The sequence below is a fragment of the Megascapheus bottae genome, chromosome 5 (genome assembly GCF_031878675.1).
Source record: "Megascapheus bottae isolate mThoBot1 chromosome 5, mThoBot2.hap1, whole genome shotgun sequence".
Taxonomy (NCBI): domain Eukaryota; kingdom Metazoa; phylum Chordata; class Mammalia; order Rodentia; family Geomyidae; genus Megascapheus; species Megascapheus bottae.
This window is the reverse complement of record NC_143513.1, coordinates 31,446,452-31,469,116: the sequence shown is the minus strand read 5'-3', so window position 1 is coordinate 31,469,116 and position 22,665 is coordinate 31,446,452. Positions and strand designations below refer to the sequence as shown.

At 38.5% G+C, this 22,665-nt stretch overlaps 1 protein-coding gene across 3 annotated transcripts in view; it reads right to left on the bottom strand.

Annotated features, from left to right (window-relative positions):
• Window positions 1-3,303: 3,303 nt before the first annotated feature.
• Window positions 3,304-22,665, bottom strand: part of Abcb4 (ATP binding cassette subfamily B member 4) — a 57,192-nt gene continuing 37,830 nt past the window's right edge. For all 3 annotated transcript variants that reach the window (XM_090332870.1, XM_090332869.1, XM_090332871.1), the window contains 10 exons: window positions 22,126-22,203; window positions 21,394-21,477; window positions 20,194-20,397; window positions 16,483-16,583; window positions 15,256-15,396; window positions 12,490-12,646; window positions 9,804-10,001; window positions 8,364-8,570; window positions 4,858-5,004; window positions 3,304-3,556 (listed from right to left, as the gene is read on the bottom strand). In XM_090332870.1, coding sequence (XP_090188996.1) covers window positions 3,350-3,556; window positions 4,858-5,004; window positions 8,364-8,570; window positions 9,804-10,001; window positions 12,490-12,646; window positions 15,256-15,396; window positions 16,483-16,583; window positions 20,194-20,397; window positions 21,394-21,477; window positions 22,126-22,203 — 1,524 coding nt within the window. In that variant the 3' untranslated portion in view covers window positions 3,304-3,349. The remainder of the gene's footprint in view (window positions 3,557-4,857; window positions 5,005-8,363; window positions 8,571-9,803; window positions 10,002-12,489; window positions 12,647-15,255; window positions 15,397-16,482; window positions 16,584-20,193; window positions 20,398-21,393; window positions 21,478-22,125; window positions 22,204-22,665) is intronic.

The following is a 22,665-nucleotide window of genomic DNA, read 5'->3' as shown; positions in this document are numbered from 1 at the left end:
TAAAGGAGAATATGGAAATCAACAAGGGAGATAATAACCTTGTAAGATTCAAAGAAAACAGCAGAACAAGAAACTATCCTGGCATCTCCCTCCTGAGCTTTACAATAAACATCTATCAGTGCCAATGCTAGTAATTCTAGACAGGGAAAGTTTCACAATCCTCACAGGCTTGGAGGCCACTCAGATAAGTTATCTGAAATCTGCTCAGCAGTTTGCTTTGGAAAAGGATCTCACCACCTGACTGTTGTAGTGAGGAGGCATCTTTATTGGAACTTGGACTGGTTATTGACAACGTGGAGAGGTTCCTGTTGAAGGGTCCTTGAACAACACTGTGGCTCTGCCTGTCTCCTGACAGTGTATGTTAAATACAGGTGAAGGAGTCAAAGGTGGAGAAAAACCTCAAATCCAGTCCTCACACTGTCCCTAGACCCCCATGCCCTTCCTCCCTCCCCGAAATGGTCAGAACTTTGCCTGGGCATGCAGTGGCACTAGCAGAAACACCGTAGTTCTTGCCATTCCACCTATTCAGTTCCTCTGTCTGTGCCTTAAAATAACACCTTGTCTGACTATACACTGCAGTCAGAACTGCTGAGACCACAGGGGAGGGGCAGTGGCTCCCATTCCCACCTCTTTCCACACAGCCTCTAAAACTGTACCACTGTACTAGCCAGAGGAGAAGTGGTTTTGGCCAGCCATTGTCAAAGCTGGCCAACAATAATACCAGAAGAAACACCAGTTCCTAGTGGAGACCATCACTCCCATTGTAGGAATCAGTGTTAGGTGAGCTACACTTACCTCAACTGCCTTTTTTTTTGGCCAGTCCTGAGCTTGAGCTCAGGGCCTGAGCACTGTCCTTGGACTTTCTCAAGGCTAGAGCTCTACGACTTGAACCTCAGCACCACTTCTGGCTTTTTTTTTTTTCTATGTATGTGGTACCGAGGAATCAAAAAGTCTGTGCGTGCTAGGCAAGCACTCTACCACTAGGAGTGTACGCCTGGCCCCAAATTATTTTTTTTCTTTTTTTGGTCATGGGGCTTGAACTTTGGGCCTGGGCATTGATCCTGAGCTCTTTAGCTCAAGGCTATGGCCCTACCCTTGAGCCACAGCCCCACTTCACGTTTTCTAGTGGTTAATTGGAGATAAGAGTCTCAGGCCCTTTTGTGTCCAGGCTGGCTTTAAACCTTGATCCTCAGATCTCAGCCTCCTGAGTAGCTAGGATTACAGGTGTGAGCCACTCTGCCTGGCTCTCAACTGCTTTTGTGTCTCTACTTTTTCATGTCCTGTAGAGACAGAAGATCTCTCCAACTCCATTATGGTTTGCAGTTTGTCCCAAGTCATGAATCACAACCAGAGAAGCTATAGGGAGACTATGATGCCTACCCAGGAATAAAGCTAGTATTCTAATACAAACTAAAACCCAAGACACATCTGCAGGAGAAGGCTGCTTATTAAGAAGATGGCACCATTAAAGTAGATGATGTGTATATCTGCCAGATGCATAAACCTCAAAGCTACGATACAAGGAGTGAGGAAAACAGCACAGACACAGAACTAGCAACAGAGCCCAATAAAGATAAATACCAGAGAAAGATTTTTTAAGATTGATAAAATAGCTCAACAGAGTCCAAATTAATACAGATAAATGACTACACAGACACAGATACACACACACAAACACACACACACACTCATTAATATACTGTAGAAAGGACAGCTTCTGGTGCTGGGAAAACTGAATATCTACATGCAAAAGCTTGAAATGTGACTCTTTAGTCTCACCCTATAAAAAGTTCAACTCACAATGGATCAAAGGCCTAAATGTAAAACCTGACTCTCATAAACTACTGAAGGAAGATCTAAGGGAAACATTTTGAGGCCTTAGTAATGATTTGCTAGACAGGACCCCTAAATGGGATCACATCATGCTATAGGTTATATCAGGATATTTTTCAGCTGCTCATTCAACAGATGGTTAGCATAGAGAACATGTAAAACATTTTTTAACTTAATAAATAATGCAAATGGTCTCTATAGTAGCCGTTTTTCAAAAGAAGAAAAAAACCTAAGAAACTATTCAATATCATTAGTCATCAAGAAATGCAAATCTAAACTACAGTGAGATATTCCCTAACTCAACCCAACTGGAATGTCTATTTGAAAAAACAAAAATTCCAAGTGCTGTTAAGGATATGGTGAAAAAGAACTCTTGCTTGCACTGTTAGTAGGAGTGAAAATGAGTATGAAATTATAGATAACAGTAGAGACATTCATCAAAAACAGATCTGCCATGTCATCCAGCTACCTTAGTTCTGGGTGTAAACCCAAGCAAACAATATCCATACACAAAAGAGTTCCTTATAGTCCTATGTTTATCTAGGCACTATTAACCACTACTAAGAGTTGATATCCCAGCTTAGATGTCTATCAGTAGATGAAAAGATAAAGAAAACATGGTGTATCTACAGACATACACACATATATATGTATACACATACATATATGTTTATATATACAATTGAGTACTCTTTAGCTATAAAGAAAAATGAAACCAGCCTATGGATGTTTCTCAATAGCAGAGCACTTTCCTGCATGTGGGAAACCTTGAATTCAACCCCCAACACTGCTAGAAAAGAAACCTGTGAAGAATGAAATCATGTCATTTGCACCAGAATGAAAGGAAGTAGAGAATGCTATTTTAGGCGAAGTTAGCCAAGAACAGAAAAACAGTTTAGGTAAATTCTTACTTCCATGTGGAGACTAAAAGAGTCAACCTGAAAGCAGAAGCTGAATGACTAGAGATGGTGAAAGGTTTGTGTAGGGAAGGGACAGGACTATTGGGTCTGATCATTTATGCTAGATGTATGCATGGGATTATCACACTGAATGAACCCTATTAACATGTCCAATAGATACATGTTAATAAAAGTTTAAAAACTTCTATTCCATAATTATATAATTCAGAAACTTACAAAGGGAGATATTAGACTACTGAACAATTTATTTTACCTTGGTACTTAGTAATCTTGTTACCAAATAATTGTATTATCAACCCACCTACTAAAGAGCATAGGAATTTCCCCTACCTCTGTAAATTCTGTTACTCCTATACCTAAATATTCTTGAACTTTTGCTCTTCTCTCTGAGTGTTACTGATAACTGATGGCTTTGAAGAGAGGCATCACTTTTAACTTTCAAGTTCTACATGTTACAATACCAGGTACCAAACTGGATGTTTTTTTGTGGAATAAAATGAGTCTGTATTTTTATATCTTAAACTAGGAATGTACTTTACAGGTCAGGAAGTTGTAGAATGACTTAAATTTATTTCAACATAAACTGTAACAAAAGTTCATAAGTTCTGTGTGCCAGCCTGGATATTGACCATTGAGAAGTAGATGCCTTTCTGTGCCAGCAGCTGTTGGTGGGTGCCATACTCCTTGACTGTGCCATTTTGGATCACCACGATCAAGTCTGCGTTCTGGATGGTGGACAGGCGGTGAGCGATCACAATGCACGTGCGGCCTTCTCTGGCTTTGTCCAGGGCTTCCTGCACAATCTGTTAATAAATCCAACAGAATTTTTTCATATATTTTTATTGTAATTCATAGAAGGGTTACATTATATTCACTAGATAGAAGGTGCATTACTTCACAAACATTGATACCCTTTCTCATATCTTGGTCCCCATTTCCCTCCCCCCACCCCCACTCATCTTGTTTTCCTCCTTCCCTATCCAATTTCAAATAACCAAATATACACGCACACACATATATAATATATCAGATAACAAGGTAAAACACTGTAACCATATGAGAAAAATAAGGGACAGCAAAAGAGATGAGAGATAACATAGTTCATTGAGGACAACAATCACTCATTATATGGCTTTTGTTTCTATATCCTGGAGATCCTTTCATTTAGTGTCATACTATATGGCCTTATGTATCTAGGTTTTGCTCTATTGTAAATCTCTGCTAGGAGAGCCCAAGGTTTCTACTGATTATGACAAATTAGGGAAATCATTGAGCCTTTGTTCCTTTGAGTCTGGCTTACTTCACTTAATATGATTTTTTCTAAGTCTTTCCATTTCCTTACAAATGGGGCCATGTCGGTCTTTCTGATAGCAGCACAGAATTCCATTATCCAACAGAATTTTTCTTTTCTTTTTTTTTGCCAGTCCTGGGCTTGAGCTCAGGGCCTGAGCCCTGTCCTTGGACTTTCTCAAGGCTAGAGCTCTACTATTTGAGCCTCAGCACCACTTCCAGCTTTTTTCTATGCATGTGGTACCAAGGAATTGAACCCGGGTCTTCGTGCATCCTAGTCAAGCACTCTACCACTAGACCAAACTCCCAGCCCAAGGGTTTTTATAATAAACATTATACTCCTAAGTTTTACCATTAAGGAAATTTTTTTAAATTATCACTGTAGTAAATCAGTTAGTAATTTCTAATCTTGAATCTCTGCCTTTATGCATGTTTCTATTATGTTATTGACCTGAGAAACTACAAATAGCTTTGTTCAGCTTTTTAGCTATAATAAAAACAGAATTCCACAATATAAATAATATTCACAAATATTTAAAATTTCAAACTAATCACAGCACTTGATTTTAGCTCCCTTCTCAATATTTTTCAGTTTAACATTATAGTACATATACCAGAATTGTGAGTTAAGAATACTTGTTTTCTATTTAGAAAATAGGCATTCATTTTAGAAAATTTGAACTGCAATGGTGGTCCCTTAAAATAAGTGCTTACTTTTTTCTTCTGTGTTCATTTATTTTATTTTGTGGTTGAGAATGCAAACAAACAAAATCCATTATATTAATTTAAAAAGCTGTAAAGTGGAAGGCCAGACCTTTTCACTTTCAGTGTCTAGGGCTGATGTAGCTTCATCCAGTAGCAGGATCTGAGGTTGTCGGATGAGCGCGCGGGCAATCGCAATCCTCTGTTTCTGACCTCCTGAGAGTTGAGTCCCTTTATCTCCCACTCTAGTTTCATATTTCTGAAAGTCAGCCATTAATAAAGGTAATAAAGTTCTAACCCAGAAAAAAACCACTGAAGATATATTACTCAATATTTACAGTTGTATTTACAATGCAAACATTTAGAACCAAATGTTTGTATAAGATACCCGTTCATCTATCTGATGAATATAATGTAACTCTTCTATTAATTATAATAAAAAATATATGAAAAAAGATATCTGCTCATTCACTAATATATTTCCTCTTTTTTCAATAATGTATTTTCAACTTAAAATGTTTTGAAAATTGAACTAGGAATCTAGTTGTTTAATGGCATTATGTTACAGAAATTCAAGCAATAAGTTCTTGAGTTTTTACAATCACTATAAATAGCAATGGATCTGAGATCACTGTTGTCCTAAAAGTGTTTTGTGTGAATATTTTTCATTTTAAAAATCAAATTATTCATATGACCTATGTGGAGACTAGCCTATTCTCTCTTTAAACTTTAATAAATGAGTACATAAATACCAAGTATCTGCCAGGCCTAGAATTTGAGGGATTACAACAATTAATTCAGTTTTGATCCTGTGATGAATGAATTTATAGAGAACAGATATACAGCAGGTGCTCAACATTAAGGAAGTTCTAAATTAGTAGTGTATACAACATGCTACGAAGGATCAAAGGGGGAAGCCAGAATTTGTGGGACAGGAAGAATTAGGAGAGAAAAGAAGTGAGAAATGAAGGGAAAGGAATATTTGTAGAGAAGTTGGGAAGCTCAGCTGTGGGAGAACATTGAGGAAGATCGACCAATAGAGATGTAGATTGAGTCAGTTCAGTTGTAGAGCTTCCATAAAGTGCAAATTTTGTGAAATAATTTCCATATCATTTATACTAAAAGTTGAAGCCTCAAGGTTTTCTGTTCAAAGGCAAATCCCAATGTTTCTTTCAAGTCAATGCTTAAGTGATGAAAGAATGGCAAGCTAACATCACAATTAGTTTCTTAAGAATTTGTGAGTAGGAATAATTTCTAATTATGGCACACAATGAAAACCAAACCAGTTAAGCTCCACTTCAGTTGACCCTTGAATGTTGGATGAAGATAATAAAATGATTTGTATGCTATCATTCTTAGGGTTCTCAAGACTGCAATATATTATATATATATAATATATATAATATATTTGCCCCAGAATCAAACTTTATGGTTCCTTAAAATAAAATAAATGCTTACTTTTTCTTCTACATTCTTAAATGTACAATGTAAAAGAGAAAAATTTAAGTAGAATAAAACAAGCCTTTCTACCTCAGCATTACACTGAGTTCATAGGCTTGCCATCAAAAGCAAAAAATTAGAATAAATTAGACCTCAACAAAGTTAAAACTTGTGTTGTACAAAAGACCTGTTCCATGACTAGAAAGACAAGCTATGAAATGGAAGAAATATTTACCAAATATCTACCTGTATTAACTAGAATACACAAAAATCTCAAAGCTCAGCAGGGATAAAACAACCATAGTGAAAACTGGTTAAAGAAAAATAAAAGGCCTTTTTACTAAAGAATAAAAAGATGAGCACCATATAAAAGAATGGCCTGGCTTTTCTTTCTTTCTTTCTTTCTTTCTATTTTTTTTAAAGAAATACAAATAAACTTCACAATGCCATATCATTACACTCCTATCAAAACTAAAAAATAGTGGCAACACAAAATGCTGCCCTCCTCATACATTGCTGAATGTTATTCAGAAAAAAAGATTAGTTTGTTTTTGAAAAAATAAGTAGAACCAACCATACAATGACTATAGAGCCCAACAATTTTACTCTTCCATGAAAACTGAGATTCACACAAAAACTTCAAACTGAGAAATAAGGAAGAAGCCTTTCAACAAGGGAAAGACGAAACTGGGATTCATTCATAATATGAAATGCCATTTTGTAAGGGAAGGAATGACTAAGAAGTACATACAACTTCAGATGATTATGCTGAATAAGAAATGCTAAGTTTACACAATATACATATTTTTATAAAGATATTCTTAAAACAGAATAACTGTATAAATGGAAAACAGAGGAATGATTCCTAGAAATTAAGGTGAGGAAGAGTAAAAGAGGGAGGAAGCTACTGGAAAGGACAGTGAAGATTCCTATGGTGGTGGAAGTGTTCTCCATTACTTTGGTTGTTTCTGTTTTCTCAGGGAATGTTGTTCACAGGTGATCAAACCAAAGGCCTGTACTTAAGTGAGCACTCTACCACCTGAGCTACAGCTCCAAGTCCTTTGGGGTATTGCTTGTTTTTGAGACAGGATTTCATGAACTTTGTCCTGGATGGTCTTAAACTTCAAATACTTTTGCTTCCACTTCCTGAGTATCTGGAGTTGTAGACATATAACACCAGGTTTGGCTATGTTTTGTATCTTGTGTATGGTTGATATGGGAATCTATCTGTGTATAACTGCACTGAAATTGCCCAGAGCTATATATGCACCTATACAAGTAAGAACAAGTAAAAGTAGGTAAATAAGTAGGAGTAAACAGGTGTGAATAACAGATAGAACTAATGTTTATATATTGGGCATAACATACTACAATTTGAAAACATGATAGCATTAGAGGAAACTAGATAAAGATTACCCAAGATCTTTGTATTCCTTACAATTGCATGTGAATTTATAATCGTGTGAAAAAAGTTTATGTGCAAAAAAATGAGTCCAGGGGCAAAGCCAAATATGAGTACAGTCCAGTGGTGGTCTACATCCACCAGTATGGTGCTTTGAACTTCACCTCACCTTACCCCCTTCACTTCTTAGTACATTTGCCTTCAAGGAAACTTGTTATCTTTTAGGTCTGTGTCTTTTCGACACAGTTACAGTGTTAGTCACTAGATCCAGTTTGCTATAAGACTGTTGGTATAACTTTGGAGTATTGTTTGGGAGATAAAAAAATGTGTTAACTTTGGCATCACAGTTTTACAGGAAATACAAAGGATCCTACTAATCAGAAAGCCATCCAATTCTTACTTGTGAACCCAAATCCAAGCTCTGTAATGAGGATAATGGAGGAAAGCAGACAACATGGCAGATGTGACAGGTCTATGCCATATAATCTCTTTCTCTACCATATTTCTTTTTCTTTTTAATTTTTGCCAGTCCTGGGCTTGAGCTCAGGGCCTGAGCACTGTCTTTGGACTTTCTCAAGGCTAGAGCTCTACCACTTGAGCCTCAGTACCACTTCCGGCTATTTTTTTTCTATGTATGTGGTACCGAGGAATCAAACCTGGGTCTTTGTGCATGCTAGGCAAACACTCTACCACTAGGCTAAACTCCCAGCCCACCATATTTCTTTTCAAATAAACATTCTATCAACTTTACCACAAAAACAAGCATGTTCACTAACATGAGGTAATGTTTCAATGAAAGGATGTATGTTGGCTGCTTTGGCTGCGCTCACAATCTCGTCCTGGGACACAACTCGGCTATTGTCTCCATAGGCGATGTTCTCAGCGATGCTGCAGTCAAACAGGATGGGCTCCTGGGACACAATTCCAAGTTGGGCTCTAAGCCATTGGATGTTGAGTTTCTTTGCTTCTTGGCCATCTAAGAGCTGAAAAACAAATTCCATAGACAATAAGGAAACTTGAAAAAAAGCAAACGAAAACTCTGAAGAGTAAGTTACTAAATTGCCTACATGGTTATTGCAATTGGACTTTGGAGGATGGGAACGGCCATGCCTTTCAGGCCTCGTGGCAGCTCATGTTTTCTTTTTAGTGGAAATTAGGCCATCCATCTCATGGCACATTCAGCTCAGTGATGACACATTTGGCATGTGATAACACAAGCTTCTGTGCCTATCTGTTTGCCTTGGAGCATTTCTATCTGCCCCTGCCTTTTAGAAAGTTCCCATCAAGGTGTGCCACTCACGGCTGCTCCCATAGAATGATTCCAACTATTCCGCTTGGCTTTACCAACTCCTCTCTAGGGAAATCAGATGATCAGTAGCGCTGGGTAGCTGACCCTACTCTCTCTGCTTCCCTGAGAGCTGCCCCGAGACCTCCTAGTCTTCACTTTTCCCACTGTGGGTGATTGAGAACACAGTCCTATGCTGTCACTGGTACATCTTGCAATAATGACAAGTGTAGACATATTAGCGTACTGCAAGGAGAGAGTGAGGGAACTTTATGCCAGATATTGATGATGAAATTGCTGGAGGATTTAGGCTGAAGTTCAGGTTTAGACAGATAAGGCAAAGCAGAAGGTGGTGGGGCAGAACAGCAGCACCTGTGAATCTGTGTGGCCTAGCAGTCTACGTTGAAAGTCTATGATGAACTCTGTTCCTGTCTCTTTTGTTTTTTCCCTGAGAGGTGCCAGCCTTTCAGTTTTCCCATTCCCCTTTACTCACAGGATTAAGGATAAGAATTCACTAGAGAATGGGAAGCTACAAAAGGCAGTATTATATTTGGTAGAAGTAGTCTTGTTTTTCATGTTCTGAATAAGAAGTGTGATTCTCCTTATTGGCTTTATAACCTGATTATAAGTGATTCCTCTCCCTGCCACCTCCAACCCCTTAGGCACCTCAGGGTGGCTTAAAAGGCCCACGGAAAGCTAGAGGTTAGTCTTTCCTCAGCAGTTAGAGTAACTTTTTAGTTACATTGTTTCAAATACCTTGCTCTATTGTGCCCATATATTGGTCAGAGACAGGGGCTCCTATGGGGTCTGTAGAACCCCGTGATCATCCCAACAAACAGAATGAAACATCTTTTCTTTCTTCCATAATGACAATATTATTTGGCCAAGTAAAATGCAGTTTTCCAACAGTTTATCAAGAGAGCGTGCTCACCACTGTGCCGGCCAAGGGGTCATAGAAGCGCTCCAGGAGCTGCACCACCGTGCTCTTCCCACAGCCGCTGCTGCCCACCAGAGCCAGCGTCTGGCCCTTCTTCACCTGGACACTCAGTCCCTGAAGCACTGGGATGTCTGGCCGGGTGGGATAGTTGAACTTCACGTCCTTAAATGTCACATTTCCTTCAAACTTATCCTGGACATTATCATATTATTATTAATTATTGGAATAAGAACTGTTATTTCAAGGATACTTTACTAAAATCATTATATATATGTATGTTTTATTTGTTTAGAGATAGTATCTCTATGTACCTGGGCTGGCCATGACTGAGATCACAGTCTACCTACTTCTGTCTTCGAGCAATGTGTGATGGGCCTAGGCCACCATGATTGCCCCAAAACTGTATAAGAGAAACATGAAATGTATATTCCAGACAGTGCTGGCATAAGTTGGCAGTGTGCATATTGTTACTATAAAGTTGGATGCTGGCAGCTCAGGCCTATAATCCTAGGTACTTGGGAAGCAATCAGAAAGACTAAACAATCCAAGACAAAACGATCCAAGGCAAAGCAAAGTATGGGAGAGGGGCCAGGAGTTGGCCTAGTGGTAGAGTGCCTGCCTAGCATGCACGAAGACCCGGGTTCGATTCCTTGGTACCACATACATAGAAAAAAAGCTGGAAGTAGTGCTGAGGCTCAATTGGTAGAGCCCTAGCCTTGAGAAATCCCAAGGACAGGGCTCAGGCCCTGAGCTCAAGCCCAGGACTGGCAAAAAAAAAAAAAAGAAAAGAAAAAAGAAAAGAAAAGTATGGGATACCCCAATCTCAAACAATGAATAGCTGAGTGCAGCTTTTATTATCCTAGCTGCTCAGGAAGCCGAGCTTAGGAAGACTGGGTTCCAGTCCAGCCTGGACAAAATGTACCTTTTAAGAGACCTCATCTCAACAGATAAAAAGCTGTGGGTGGTGACATGTACCTGCCATCCTAGCCTATTTGATGCAAGAAGCATCAAATAGGAGTGTTGTAGTTCTTAGAAGCCTGGGACAAAAAGAATGCCTATCTCAAAATAACTGGAACAAAAAGGACTGGAGGCATGACTCAAGTGGTAAAGCCCCTGGTAAGCAAATGTGAAGCCATGTGTTCAAATCCCAGTATTGAAGAACAAAAGGAGAAGAGGAAGAGATGGGGTATAGGTTATATAAGACAAAAAGTCATTACACCTGGGCACGGTGGTTCACACCTGCAACCCTAGCTACTCAGGAAGCGGAGATCCGAGAATCATGCTTCGAAGCCAGCCCTGGGCAGAAAAGTCCCCTTAAGACTCTTATCTCCATTGAAGGACCAAAAGCTGGAAGTGGAGCTGGGGCTAAAAGTGGTAGAGTGCTTGTTTTGAGCAAAAGAACTCAAGAACAGCACTTAGGTCCTGAGTTGAAGCCCTACAACTGACCACAAAAAAGTTAAAAAGTTATTACAAAGATATGTTTTGTAGACCCAGTTTCTGGCTCTTGTAGACAAACATTTTTCTTTCCCATTTTCTGATTCTAAGGCTGGAGACAAGCCAGTGGACAAAGTCTGACAGATTTACAAAATGAAACCGTCTAGTTTCAGTGGCCAGCCATGCCTCAAACCCTAGCAGCTTCTGCATCTTGGTCTCCTTGCACTGTAACTGAAATACCTGGAAAATCCTAGAAGGACTGGGCAAGTTCTGATTTTTTTATACACATTGTCTTTGGGGTATCAAATTGTGCAGTTGCTTATAAAATACAAAGATCACCTGGATCCAAGTTTAATTTCAGTTAACTTTAAAATATGGGCTTAGGACTCTAATTGTGGATAGGACAGCCTTCTTCCAGTTATAACTCAGCCATTACAAAATATGACTTAGGGATCAGGCATGGTAGTCTATACTTGAAATCCCAAGGAGTAGAGGAAGCTAACGCAGAAGGATCTCAAGTTTGAGGCTATACAATTATTTTGAGCTACATAGCAAAACTTTAAAAAACAACAGTGATCTAGGCAAGAACTTTTTGAAGTCTCAGGAGCACAGCAAATGGGAGAGAACTCATGACCTGACTTATGAAATTGTAGCCTCTTTGTAATATTCCTTAAAAATAACAATAAAAATTTTAAAAGGAAAAACACTGAAGTGATTAAAGTCAAATTACTAATTTCATTGATATGACTAAATTGTACTCAGATACCATCAGTCAGAAACAAATTGTTGTTGAAATCATTCGGTGCTAGTATATGGTTTTAGTTTTGCTGATTTTTTTTTTTTGCCAGTCCTGGGCTTGAACTCAGTGCCTGAGTACTGTCCTTGGTCTTTCCCAAGGCTAGCGCTCTACCACGTGAACCACTTCTGGCTTTTTCTGTGTATGTGGTACTGAGTAATTGAACCCAGGGCTTTGTGTATCCTAGGCAAGCATTCTACCTCCAGGCCATGCTCCCAGCCCCACTTTTGGTGAAATATTGAAGTACTAAAATTCAAAATCCTTAAGACTTCATATAAAATTTTTTTCTGTGAAGATGATTAGTCAAATACTATATAAGTGACACAAAATAATTTTGAGTGCATATTGGTGTAATTGCCACCAACTTATTTATATAGTTACTGTTTAGCAGATAGTAGACCTTTAGGGGAAAAACATAATTAAACATTCACCAGGCAGAGGAAAACTCACAGGCCATAACCCCTCTCTACTGTAGCTGTCAATTAAAGGTTGTCTCTCAAACAGGTTGAATAAGTGGGCAGCGGAGAGCTTGGCTTTAGCATAGTCTGGAGCAAATGAACTAGCGTGTCCCAGAGCCACTGCACCAAACACGATTGCTGAAAACACCCTGGACCAAAGCAGAGGAATTAAACAGTTAGCTTATAAAAATAATTCCAAAGTCCAAAGGCAAACTGCTGGCAAATATTTACTTTTTTACTCCCTCTGTCACCTTTCCCCTCAAATGACACATATTTCCACGAAATCCCCATAACCAAAGAAATCTCCAATGGAATTAAGATCCATTCTCTTAGGGATTTTTATTTTATTTTGTCTGCATTCAATTTCCAGCTTCCAGGAGCTTCTGATGCTCTTGAGTTAATGTAGACTTCTGATTTTTCATTTCCAGAAAGTGATTTATGATCGAGTCTGACTTGTGATCTCAACTAATTTTAGTGTCCATTTACAACCCTTTTAAGGGTGAACAAAATCAAAGTACAAAGTACTTATGGGGCTCCTTGAGTTTCAGACTAAGTGATACTTTCTAGTAAATCTATGGCTGGATTCCTAGTTTGTGCTTTATTTCATGCTACAGCACAACTGCTAACAGCACTAGACTTAAGTTTTTTAGTCAGACATTTTTAAATTTTTATTTCTTACTTTTTTTTGCCAGTCATAGGGCTTGCACTCAGGGTGTGAGCACTGTCCTTGGGTTTTCTCAAGGCTAGAGCTCTACCACTTGAGCCACAGCACCACTTCTGACTTTTTTTTCTGTGTATGTGGTACCGAGGAATCAAACTTGAGTCAGTGCATGCTAGGCAAGCACTCTACCACTAGGCCAAACTCCTGGCCCAAGACATTTTAAAAAAAAGCATAAATGTTTATTTTAAAACACAAATCAACAACACAAAAGTGAAAATATGAACCAAATATTGGACTATTTCCTGATTAGTCAGACATTTACAGAACATTTTATACAAACACCTCAAAATTCATGGAACTTTCCTGAGTACCTGAAACTTTTAGAATAGATCATATATGAAGCCCCAATGATCCACACCTAGCTGCTAATTTCCCTACATAGGCTGTTACCTAGTTCCAAAATAAAATATCAAAAAATTGTCAATAGCTAAAATTCAACATTTGTACTATTTTTATTTTTTTGTAAAGGAAGGGCCTGTCTTTTTCAGTATTTTTCCAGACAATAAAGTTAATCTCTAGAATACTACTCTTATCTGATACTCCCTTTGTCTTTCTCAATTCTCTAGTCTCTATCCAGATCCCCGTCTCTCATCTTGGGTTATCAAGGTGATTCATGAACAGCATTAAGTGATTTTCCTAGTCGGGTATGGTGCACATGCCTGTACTCACAAGGCTCAGGAGTTTGAGGCAGGAAGACTGCAAGTTTGAAGCCAGTCTGGGTTACACACTCTGTTATAGACCAGCCTGGCTAATAAAACCTATTTAAACACCACCACCAACAACAACAACAAACCCCCCACAAACAAAAAAACTTTGACAAAGGCAACAAAACCCAATGGGGTTGGTACTATCAGGGCATGGGGGCTGGAAGAGAGAAAAGGGCCATGGCATTTGACTCCTTTCTCTTCATGTTGCTGTCTTGTGGCAGTCATAGATGGCCCCCAGTCTGGGTTCTTTGGGTCAGGCTCTGGTGGTAGCTGTTCCTAACTAGACACTGCTGAGAAGTTTGTCTGGGGCCTGTTTCCCCAAAACACTTCCCAGCCTTTGTAAACAGATTCTTTAGCAGTTCTTAATTACTCCTTTTGAAATTCCATTTGTCTCCTGCTAGGGTCTAGAATGCTACAAATATTATGAGTACTATTTTCATGCTATGTTTATTTTGATTAAAAACAGAAAGTGTGCTAAAACACTTTCAATTCTCTTGTCTTTATCTCATTTCAGAAAAGATTATTCAGCACTGCTTTCAAATTCTCTCAGTAAAACAAAATACAGAAACAGTTCTAAAGGAAGAGGGTTTTGACTTGTAGATCAACTATTCTTATAAATCCAAAGACTAAAAACAAAGAGTTGCTTCCTCCTTTCACACATAAACTACAACATAATTGAATGTATTTAGTGTATTCTCAAAAAAAAAAAAAGAATGTGTTAATTGGAACAGCCTCTGGTTAGCTTTGGAAACCAAGAAAAAAGAAGAGGCTAAGAAAAAAATGTTGGCAGAGCTCTCTTAGACCTGGCAAGGAGAGAAAGCAGCAACTTTGTCAGCCTCTGTCGAGAAATTCCTGTCTATTAACAAGGCCATGTTTTGGTAGCAGATAAATAGCAAACGATTTAACCCTCTGTCAGTAAGTTTCTGATTATGATTTGTTTCTGCCTATGTGCTATAATGAAAAAATAAATCCGTAGTCCTTTTGACTTGGATTATATGTATAACTGAAAATATACTTTATGGTATGATTAATTTTGGTTCACTGGCAAGAAGAAAATGCACCTGGGAACAATTACTAGATCAGAATTCTGGGCCAGCCAGAATGGAGACATCTTTAAGTGGACATTGATCAAGATTCATTGTTCTTATAAATTGGCGTGTTAAACTGAAATACCTTTGTACAACTACTTTAAAATACTACTATTACTACTAATAAATAGTTTAACTTTCTTAGTTCATGGACAGAAGGGTTTTGTTGAGTTCAAACTTTTACATAAGCCTCTGAATGTGGTCATCGTAAGAATAATCTTAATATTTTTAAGACTACTTACAGAATAACGTCTCGAAAACGCATATGTCCATTCACAATGAGATAGGCACCAAATCGAAAACAACCAGCATAGGAGAAGTACATAAACGCTTGTGAGATACTAAACGTGATCCCATAGATGTGTGCCTTCTTCACTGAATTTCTGAAAAACAAAGTAATGTCTTCACAGTCAGTCTATGAGGAGCACAGCTTCTGGCCTGCACAACCTGATCTTAATTTGGGCAAATGATTCAATCTCTATAAGCATCTGATTTTTGACTTCTTCACTGGAATGATATAATGCAGGGCATTATATATATATATATATATATATATATATATATATATCACAGTGCCTAGCTACAGTTGTTGCTCAAATAGTGCTCAAGTCCTGTGATATGATATCAAACCTAGCACATCAAAGTTAGGACTAAACTTTTGGTTATCTGAATGCAATTCCCTAAGCTAGTATGTCGTTCAGTTCTAACCAAATTAGTAATTTGACTCAGCTATATTTTTCCTTCTTAATTACTTGAAGTCAAAGTAAACCATAAAGTAGTAATACTAGTGTGCATTCATCCATACATGTGTATGTCTACAATGAAATATACTGAAACAATATAATCTCATGGTCTTGAGTTTCATATGAAGTGTGTGGGTTATTATAGAAATGTAACAAACTCAGAATTTTAAGGATCCTCATCTGAATTTGTACTCCATTCTATAAGTTTTAATTCAAGTTGTATTGCATATTATCAGTGAAAAAATGCATTTGTTTATAAAAATCAGTCCATGGCAGAGACAAGTGGTAAACAGAGCACTGGGACTTTTTGAATTGTGCAATACTAGCCACCAAAAGAGGTGGCTTTACAGCAGGTTGGATCTGGTCCTCATTTCAGAGAATAAAGTCCCTCTGGAATGCAACAAATACCTTCATCTTTGGATCAGTATAAGAACTCTAAAGAAAACCAAGGTTTGAGCTTTTCCTTAAGAGGATGGATAATATTTCTTGCACCAGTGACCAAGGTCTTATGCAACTTCTGAATCTTTTTGGTCTTAGAGACCTAATCTTACTGTTTTTACAAGAGACATAAAAACCTCAGTTACGTAGCCCTATCAAAAGGCCTCTTGTTTCCAGTGAGACAATCACTGGATTATTGTTTGGAAGTAGAGCTTCTACTATTATTTTTTATTTTTGGTGGGGTGAGGACGACAAAGCAACAGGTTTCAGCAAGCTGGTTTTCATTACCTGTAAGGTCCATACAGTTTTTCCACATACATTGATTCAAATTTTCTTTCTTGGGTTAAGGATACAACAGTTCTAATATTTTCTATTGCTTCTGTTGCAATCTGTAACACAATTGACCTTCATTAGAAGTTGCACTTTTATTTTGTAAATGAAACATGTAAGACTTGAAGGGTTCTGTAAAAAGTACACTGAAGATAATGTGGATGGGTTTTAGGTCCCCTCAATTAAAAGAGGGAATTCCATGAGACTAGGCCTTGGTAAAGGCTGTGTGCTAAGTACAGTGGATAAATCTTTGTATGCTCAGGAGGCTTGCAGTCCAGGGCAGGATTTATGTTCCAGCCACCAAGAGTAACATAACTGACCTTAGTCATAATCCTCTGAGGACCTAGGTTCTTCATAAGAAAAAATTAAGTTGTGGTTTTGGGGGTCCACTGCAGAAGTCAGTTCCTTTCTTCTTGACTACACCCCTTCTTAGCCAAGTTTCCCACCCCTCAGAAAGGAAGAGATTCTAAGTGACATTAACACAAGCACAACACTGCTTTAAATCTCTAGTTAAGCCAAGCTCACTTGACTGTGGGTCATTCAGATTTGGTTTCCTGGAGCTGAACCCTATTGAGTTAGAAGAGCATGCTGGGAATGGGAAGCTCATCTGAGTAGAGAGCATCGAGAATAGAACAGATATGTAGAGAGACTCAAAGACAAAGAACATAAACTGTTTCTGCACTTCTGGGTGTCCTAGTATCAAGTCTTAAACCAAATTATCCAGAGTAGTTTTCACAGTCATGTAGCCAACCTTGATAAATAATGTTTGTGACTTACCGATAGAATCTAAGTTCATTTCTATAACCAGGTAAAAGTTATTAGATACTGTATATAGTCTAAATAGCTTTATATCTTTATTATATATATTCAAAACCTAACAGATGAGAGCAATGATGTTGCATCATTCATTGACAAGGTCTACAGTCCTATGGAGTAAACATTACTCCTACTTTTAGGAAGGAGGGAATCAAGGTATAGAAAGTTTCCTTGATGGCTAGCATACATCTTAAATTAAAAAGTAGGAGGACAGAGGCTGCTGTCAGGGTTCTAGATGCCAAATCAGTGTCCTTGCTATATTGTTCCCCTATTTTGTAGTTTACACAAGGAAAAAAAATCTGTAAACAACTTTACACTCAACCTTTGATTTTCTGGTCATGAATTAACTGCTTTGTGGGTTAGCTCCGGCATACAGGCTTCTAATTTCAGTTGATAGAGCCTTGCCTAGGTAGGAATGAAAAAGTTAAATGTTCTGTATGCCAAATTAGATTACAAGGAGTACAGGCTGGTAAAATAGTAGGCTGTGTACAGATGTATTAACTCAGATTATATTTATAGTGCATGATGTTTCAGGCACACATTTCATTGTGGATGTAATGATTTTTAGTACTGTACTCTATCTCCTCCTATACTGCCAAGCCCTTTCTGGAAAACTAAAATCAGAATACCCTAAATGCCAATATACTTTAACCACCCTTAAATCTGTACTGAACAAATGGAGAACATTTACTGTGATTAGGGTTTTTTTTCCAGAACCTTCTTTCCAGACCTCTAATTGTCCTAATTAACAAAGTAAGCAAAAATAGAATTATGTGTAATTAATGATGAAAGGTTCCAATCTTTCATACATGTATTTAAAAAAACCCAAAGAACCAAAAACCTGTTAGGCTGAAGTAGCTATGAAGATTTGGGCCAGTGGAATTCTTCATTCTCTGATCCCTGGAGCAGGAGTTTGGGAAGGAGCATGGCACAATGCCTCACACTCATTTCACTGAGGTGGAAAGTGAGGGCTGGCAGAAGTAAGGGCTGTCTCTACCAGAGAACACTCTGAATCACAAGGCCAAGAAACAAGAAGCCAAAAGTTTCAGGCTGTCTAATCCTGTTACAATCATTTTTAAAGAGAGTTATGACTACTACATTAACTAGATTCAAGATAGCTCTTTTGTGTTTTGTTTTTATTCTGGCAATTTTCCTGGAGTGTGGAAAGAATCAAGTTTGGTGAGGAGGGTATTTCTCAGCAGTATGCTGTGATGCTCAAGAATGGAGTGAATGCCCTAGAGCACTCACCAGTCCAGGACTCACACTTGCTCCCAGACAGCTCTGACTTCAGGAGGGAAGATGGGGTGAAAAACAGTATTCTAATTCTGGGGATGTTATCTGTATTTCACAGAGCTGTCTCTGATGCCAGTTAAGGGGGAGGAGGGACAAGAGTTTCACAGGACATGGATGGATTTCCTGGAAATAAACTGTCATTTGTATCAAACCCTTAAACTCCATAGATGAGGGACAAGTCAAACTCAAAGGATTTCACCCTGGAGGAGGAGACTACTGTCTCTCATCTCACTTAAGTATAGTGAAAAGATCAATTTGTCATCATGTTTGAGAATGGGTTTTAAGTGTGGTGCTATAGAAGTTATCACAACATGTATCTTGTTTACTTCCTCATAGTTCAGTACATCCACAAGTGTAAAAATGTTTCATACTTGGCCAAGAGTTTGGCCTAGTGGTAGAGTGCTTGCCTAGCATGCACGAGGACCCAGGTTCTATTCCTCCGTACCACATATATAGAAAAAAGCTAGAAGTGGTGCTGAGGCTCAAGTGGTAGAGCTCTAGCCTTGAGAAAGTCCAAGGACAGGGCTCAGGCCCTGAGCTCAAGCCCAGGACTGGCAAAAATAATAAATAAATAAAATAAATAATAAAAAATTTCATACTATAATCTACACTAGGATGTAGTAATGTATATATGGGTGTTAATATGTAGATTTATATACATTTAAACATCTGTAAAGAAACAGAAATAAGAACTTTGAAAGCTACATCTTTGTTTTTCTCTTCTTTCACTATGCTGGGGCTCAAACCTGGAGCCATGCAGATATTATGTAATCATATTACCACTGCAGTACACAGCTAGCTCCACACCTCAAACTTTTGTTTGAGTCTCAAGTTCCATTCTTGCAAAAATGGGGTAACACTATCACCTGCCTCATTGGATTATTGTAAAGAGGTTAAACAAAAAAGTCAAGGCATTATTGCCCTCTGGTGGCTAATAATGGTAGAAATTACAGTCAGAAAAAAAGTGCAAGTGAATATCTGATCTTGAACAATTCACTTTTATTCTCTGCCTTAGAGTCACTGTTTTCAATAAAACAGGATGATATCTGTTCTAAGCATGGAGTCCGGATATGAAGAAAATATGAAAAGTAATTTTAAAATACATGAGCTCTTGTAAGGAACTGGTGGCTTACTTCTATAATCCTAGCTTCTCAGGAGGCTGAGATCAGAGAATCTCAGTTCAAAGCCAGCTCTGGCAGGAAAGTCAATGAGATGCTTATCTCCACTTTATCACCAGAAAAACAAAAGTGGTGCTATAGCTCAAAGTGATAGGGCCCAGACCCTGAGGTCAAGCCCCACAACTGATGACAAAACAAAACAAAACAAAACAACAACAACAGAAAAATAAATACATGAGCTCTTTATAATAACCACATGCTAAGTACGTTATGAAGACTTAAACCTTTACAGTAATCACATTGTTTTTAAGTTCTGGGCATAATATTTCATAAAGTGTTGATAATTATTAGTTGTACTAAGCAAAAATCCTTAAAATAGGTATACGGTGACAATTCAAATAAAGTATGCATACTGGTAACACTAGATCTTTATCTAACTTACCTTTCCAGCAGCTTCCAATTCTTTTTTATCTCTTTTGGCATTTCCAGCCAGCATTTTCATTTCAACAATTCCTGATACAGCAATAAATGGAACAACGGATAACAGTAAAAGAGTTAATTGCCAACCGTAGATAAATGAAATGATAATACCAGTTCCGAGATTGGCTGTATTCTGGGCAATTAAAGCCAACCTCGTTCCTGTGGCCTGTAAGAGAAAAAGTAGTGTGTATGAAGTTCCAAGTTCCTGAGCTCTAGCTATAGGTTTCCTGGTCACAATGATGGAAGAGTGTGATATTATTATAAACCCCAGGTGACTATGCTTAACTCTTGAGGCTCCGCAGATTTGCTTTGTTGTACTTGTTCCTCTCTGCTCTCATCACTAACAGCAGAACCAAGCAACTCACACCACTTCTCTGGGGATTGGCTTTAAGGGCACACCCAATTTTCAAGACGTCCTCATTCAAAGAGGAAACCAACCCCAATACACTCCAGCAATTTTTAAGAGCATTTGCTTCAAATCCAAAACACAGTGCTAGAAACTATGATACAAAGTGTACACTTCCAAGGAGACCATCTAGCACAGCACACACATCGGAATCAGGAGTGTCTGTACCATTCAGAAAACTAGGACTACAGTTAAAGACACTGAAATCAGTCCTGACATGCACTTCTCCTCCCCTCCACTGTGTGGCAGAAGCAACCTTCTGGCTAGGCATGTGAGCCAGTCAAGGTGCAGCCTTCCTTGTGACAGTTATTGGTGCAAGGTTGGGCTACATTAACTCCCAGTAGATTTTTTTTTTTTGCAGCTAAAATTGCTTTTGGTGACCAACCTATGACACTTAGGAATGAACCCTGGGGAAGATGCTGATATTAAAGAAGAAACTCAGACCATACAGAGAGAAGGAGCCTGGGCCCATGTGTGTGCGCGTGCACACATACTTGCAAGTGTCTAATATTGGGGACGGGAACTTGGGTCTTGAGCATGTTAGGCAAGAGCTCTATTTCTGAGCTACAGCCAGTTTTGATGACAGCTTTTAAGCAGGGGGCTCAATCATTCTGAGGTCTAATTGTCTTCTTCCCTTTTAGGTCAGTTTCAGATTGAGTTTTCTGCGGCATCCAACTGAAAATGTTTGAACAGACAAAGCTAGGTCATGTGTTTGTTTGTGCAAAAAGGAACAGTAATAGAGTGTAGTCTACATACTCCTTGGACTTGAGCAGCATCCATAGCAAGTCTTGTGGAAAGTGCACCCGTACTGTTTTTAGGATCATCAAACCAGCTCATGTCCTACGGCACAAAATACATCTTTTTAACTTAGCCAGAATTCAAGGCAATCAGATAAACCTCCCTGAAGTTTCAATGGGTGGGGGGTGGGAATATCTGCCCTGATCTTGGGCTGTGTAGAGTGGAGCCCTAGCTTTCATGCTGACTCCCTGGTGACCAAGAAGACAGCTCTCATCCTGGTTCCAGGGCACCATGAGGGTACCTGTGAGCATTTTATGCACCCACCATCACAACCTGCCCTGCAGACAACTCCACCTCAATCCAGTGTGGTTTCTTTGCAAGGGTGGCAAAAATTTACAAGCCTTTCTTGTAAATTTCAGGCAGGAGAAAGGAAGCCTTGGCTTCCCCTACCATGCCTTTGCTGTTGTCTTGTTTAGAGAAGGATTCAAGTATAAGAAAAAAAGATATATCTACAAGCTTAAATATAATATCCTCTGTGTGACCTATGTGAGCAGGAAGGTAATACATTTCCATCAACTGGATAAATGACATTCTACTACTTTCTTAGGTCTCTTCAGAAATAGAGAATGAATCTTCCTACATTTTCCATGCATGCATGGACATCTTGGTGGGGAAACAAAGCACACCAATAAAAACAGACAAGCTTAATGGGACATCTGTAAACCTAGGGTACTGAGCACAAACACCCACCTGTCTTAGCATTGCTTTAAAAGCCATGGACCGCAACCTGGTAGTGAGGATTTCACCAGCTTTTCCAAAAGTGAAGCCCTGGGTGAGAAAAAAAAAAAAAAAAAACTCTTGTTCCTCTTGATTGCCACTAGGTACCCCGAATCCCAAGTGCTTATATTCACACTGATTTTACATTTACATGCTAATGAGCTCCTCACATAGCAAAAGCCGAATTCAAAGTCCCAACTTCAAATATGAGTTCTATGCATAGAATTGTTAGTATGCATTGCAATTGTAAAACTGAAAACTTTTCAAGTGTCAAGTTTGGCCCATTGTTCGGTTCTAAAAAGCCTTAAAAAAAAAACAACTAACTTTCAAGGGCCACATCTCCCTGGCTAAAAAAAAAAAAAAAAAAAAAAAAAAAAATGCATGTTTAGTTACAGTGTCCGTGTGTTCCTAGTATTTCAATGAAACAAGAAAACAAAAGTGACAAAATCGTCTTTAGGAAAACATCTTGGCTCAGGTGTTGCAGAGGAAAGATGTTCTTAATGTTAATCTCTA